General features: G+C 37.5%; 1 protein-coding gene across 1 annotated transcript; it reads right to left on the bottom strand.

Moving 5' to 3' along the window:
* Positions 1-2,235: 2,235 nt before the first annotated feature.
* LOC143348738 (uncharacterized) lies at positions 2,236-3,720 on the bottom strand. The gene is made up of 2 exons (XM_076779335.1): positions 3,190-3,720; positions 2,236-3,146 (listed from the first exon to the last, which is right to left on the bottom strand). The coding sequence occupies exons 1-2, from the start codon at positions 3,718-3,720 to the stop codon at positions 2,454-2,456; spliced, it is 1,224 nt and encodes a 407-aa protein (XP_076635450.1). The 3' UTR covers positions 2,236-2,453.
* Between the last annotated feature and the right edge of the window lie 312 nt (positions 3,721-4,032).

Below are 4,032 nucleotides of genomic sequence, written 5' to 3'. Positions count from 1 at the left end.
TTCCCTGTTACTCATTATTCGAATTTTTTTCATGTCGAATATATGTTCCGTCAAAAATCAGTGCCAATTGGTCTGTTAAATTATATAATTGTTTAGCAATGAATGATGTTTCATTTTAAATCAAATTATTTCGAGAAATGGCCGCGAATCCGAAATGAAATGGTAGTGTATCTTTTTCGAATGAATTTAAAACAGGTGTACAAAAATCCGATATTTATTGTTCGCGTTCTATTCCAAGAATTGCAGCTATCATTTTATTTGAATTCCCGGTACGTAATTTCAGTAAAAAACAACGATGGCTTGTGTAATAGTTTGCTGCTCAGAATTTCTTAAGGAGGTCAGCATTTCGCGAAGTTGCAATAGATTTTCTCACGTTAAACCCGTAAATACTTCTAATTGTTCTTCGGAGAGCGTAAAATCATCTACTTTATCTTTAATATGTGAAGTGTTGTTGACTGAAAGATATTCAAAATAAATACGTGATTCTTTGGTATCGATTATGTTAGTCTTAGAATGTATTTTTAAATTAGAAATATTTTGACATTAATCTTCCTAGTTTCGGCTGGTACATTAATGATACGTTTTGGTGCTAGAGGAAGAAGGTACTTCTGAAGAAATAGTTTCAGTGGAAGAAAATATTCCACTTGCTTGAAACTACAGAATAATGAGATTCAAATGAAGAAAACGATTGGAGTACGGAAGGGGGTCTGACCGAAGAAAAAGTTTCGGTTGCAGAAGAAATTCTTGAGAATTACTGAAATTCGTAGTTTTTACTATTTTATATGTATAAACGCGACACTTATTACACAATACATCACCTATATTCACTGCTCTTTTAAGAATGGCTGAAGACATTACTGTTTCAGCTTCCGTCTTGATTTTCTTAATCTGACCTGCCAATTTACGAATTAACGAATGACAACGAATACACTTAAAGGGGTAGACACGGCACGTGACCTCGCCGATTGGGCAGGTCGGTATTATAGCAGCGATTTTCTGCACAGAAATGGTAATACCATCAGATACGCTGCTGCCTGAAGAAACCAGAGGGAGCTGCTTGCTATTGCCATATACCATTCCGAATGTGTAAAGCAATGTATATGAAAAGTTACTGTATATGAAACAATGCTAGTAGTGGGAATGTAAAAAACTGATTGTACATTTTCAATTATATTATATTATTCTGCAAAATATTACATTACAGTAATAAATTATAAGTGGAAATAAAGGATAGATGAGAGGATGTTGCTGCAAAATAAAATTTGTTACATTAGACAGTTTTTTATTAGGAAAACACAATCAGAACAGGAATGTTATACACTTATCCTAACATAAATAAACGTCTGATACACAAAGTAGTTATCGAACGCACATTATAATATGTAAGATTATGTCAAGGTTATGTTATGGTCCCTCGTCTGGACCACATCTGTTAAAATAACGTGCTGTACGTCTTGCTTTCATCTGTAAAAAGAGAGAAATATAATAAAAATTACTTTTGTGGTTTATACCACTTGAATGTAAAAAGCAATACTTACATCTTCTGAAGAATGTATTATTAATGTTGACTGTTTCTCATACATATTTCCTTGTAACAGTACTGGCCCCTTTCAGTTGCAATTACTATTAACAGAACCTGTGGTAGAAAGTTAGAACAAATTGTAATAATTTGGTATACAATATAAATTTAAATGTGTGTATTACTTACTTGTTACTTACTTATTTGTATACATGCATTGCGAAGCCTTGGTTTCTTTCCTTGATTCATACATGGTGATTTTTGCCTGTAATACTGCTTACCAGAAATAAATGTCAGAAATTCATAGCTGAAAGAGAAATTCATAATGATTTTCAATTGATCCAATTATGTGCATAAGAAAAATTTCAGTGCTATACTTACAATTTTGTAGCTGAAAAAATAGGTGAAAGTATATATTATTAGAAGAATGTAAAGAGACCCACCACCACCCCCATCATAGACGGTCCTCTTTACTTTGTGTCTTTCACATACGTCATACTTACATTCCTTTCTCAACAGCTTCACCTATCCATTGAATTCATTCACCGGTGCAATGGTACATTGTAGTTGCAATTGCTTATGTAACAGCTTTTCATATCCGCTGAATGCACTCGCCGGTGCAATATTATATTTTAGTTGCAATTGATTATGTAACAGCTTTTTATATCCGCTGAATGCACTTGCCGGTGCAATATTATATTTTAGTTGCAATTGATTATTTAACAGCTTTTCGTATCTGCTGAATGCACTCGCCGGTGCAATATTATATTTTAGTTGCAATTGATTATGTAACAGCGTTTCATATCCGCTGAATGCACTTGCCGGTGCAATATTATATTTTAGTTGCAATTGATTATTTAACAGCTTTTCGTATCTGCTGAATGCACTCGCCGGTGCTGCTTCGATGTTGTCATCCATCGTTATAACACGTACTTTATTGTTTAGTGGTACATGCTCCTCCTGTTTTTATGTACGGAGGTTCTCTAATTGGCTGGTGTTGATTAAATCTACTGTCTATTATTTCTCGCAACATGCAGTCTTCATAAAACTTCCACAGTTTTTCCTCCATTTCTGTTGCCCAGAATGCATCGTTTCTCGATACTGTTGTAATTGTCATTCCTTTTGGCGTCCACAAACAGAATAAAGCTGTTCGTCTATTCGTTATGTGCAATTGTCCTTGCACTTGATAATAATAATGATGATTTTTATTCATTTCACCACCCCGGAAAATACGCCGTATTGCAGGAATTTGCTGTATTGCTTCGGCAGGCGATAAATCTTTCGTCGATTCGGGACATTTCACTTCGACGATGGTATCGTCGTCCACAACACCGTCAGGAGTTGCACCTAAATAAGACAGAGCGGTATCGATAAGCAGGCCGCACGGGACAATATGTTTTCCTAATTCTTCCTCCAATTGTCTCAACGCCTTTGCCTCATTCTTTCTTCCGTATTGCACTGAATGCAAGTGTTGAAGTTGCGGGTACATTATACTTTTCAAAGTATTTGCCCGTGGTGTTTCCTTTCGTAATCGGCATACTTTGCTGAAATTGGATGCGGTTAATAATTTCTTCCTATAAGCTATCCATTTCTCGCTGTTTGCTTGATCACGAGTTTCTGCTTCAATCTGGCATCGCATCGTTTGCCACTCATGCAGTATAGCCAAGTGCCTTTGACACTCCGAAAAGTGCTTTGTCCATATCTGGTTTCTCTGCATTGGGGCCGTAATTTTGGTCGCACGATTGTTTTCCATTTCGGAAGGAGGATGTTTTCGCTTCTTGTTTATATTTTATTGCCATTTCTGCAGCATGCTTACGACGTTCTTCCATCCTTTTTACGATGGTTGTCGGCTGTTTATTCATTACCGTGCTTATTTTGCTGAATGCCTCTGTAGTATTAAATTGTACGACAGCAGCGGAGACTCTACCTTCATAGGAGTCTCTTCGCCCAAAATTTATCCTTTTGCCTCCGATAAATTTGGCGATGATATTATTAAAACTCTCAACAGCATTATTATTTAGAAAGTACAGCAAACTTTCGGCTTGGGCAAAAAGTGGCTGCATCGCTTCCTGTATGCTTTGAAAAATACCAGCTTCTATCAATTGTGGAACGTAGTTAACAATGTTTGAATCAGAGTATTTCTTGCAGAAATATGCTAACCTCTGACACCCCTTGTGTTGCGTCGCAACGTATTGCAGCATTTCGAGGCCTGTTAGAAACGGTGCTGTGTGCAACCGATTCGGGCCGGGTGCAAAATCGATCGATTCCGCGTGCCGTGGAAGGACCGAAAATGTTCCACGGCACGCGCTGAGAACTTTTGCACTCGGCGCGAAGGAAAGACCAAAAGACGATCGGGATCAGGGGTATATAGCCAGGGCCCCGATCGCCGCGGGCAGAGCTTTACAGTATCTCACGAGTACGACGTCAGTTCCGTTCCAACCGACTAGCTGTTTACACTAGTTTCAATGTGATTCGATTACAAGGTGTAATCGAACAGAGTAGCCTTACTACAC

Source organism: Colletes latitarsis, chromosome 12 (assembly GCF_051014445.1).
Source record: "Colletes latitarsis isolate SP2378_abdomen chromosome 12, iyColLati1, whole genome shotgun sequence".
Lineage (NCBI taxonomy): Eukaryota > Metazoa > Arthropoda > Insecta > Hymenoptera > Colletidae > Colletes > Colletes latitarsis.
This window is presented reverse-complemented; position numbering and strand designations above follow the sequence as displayed.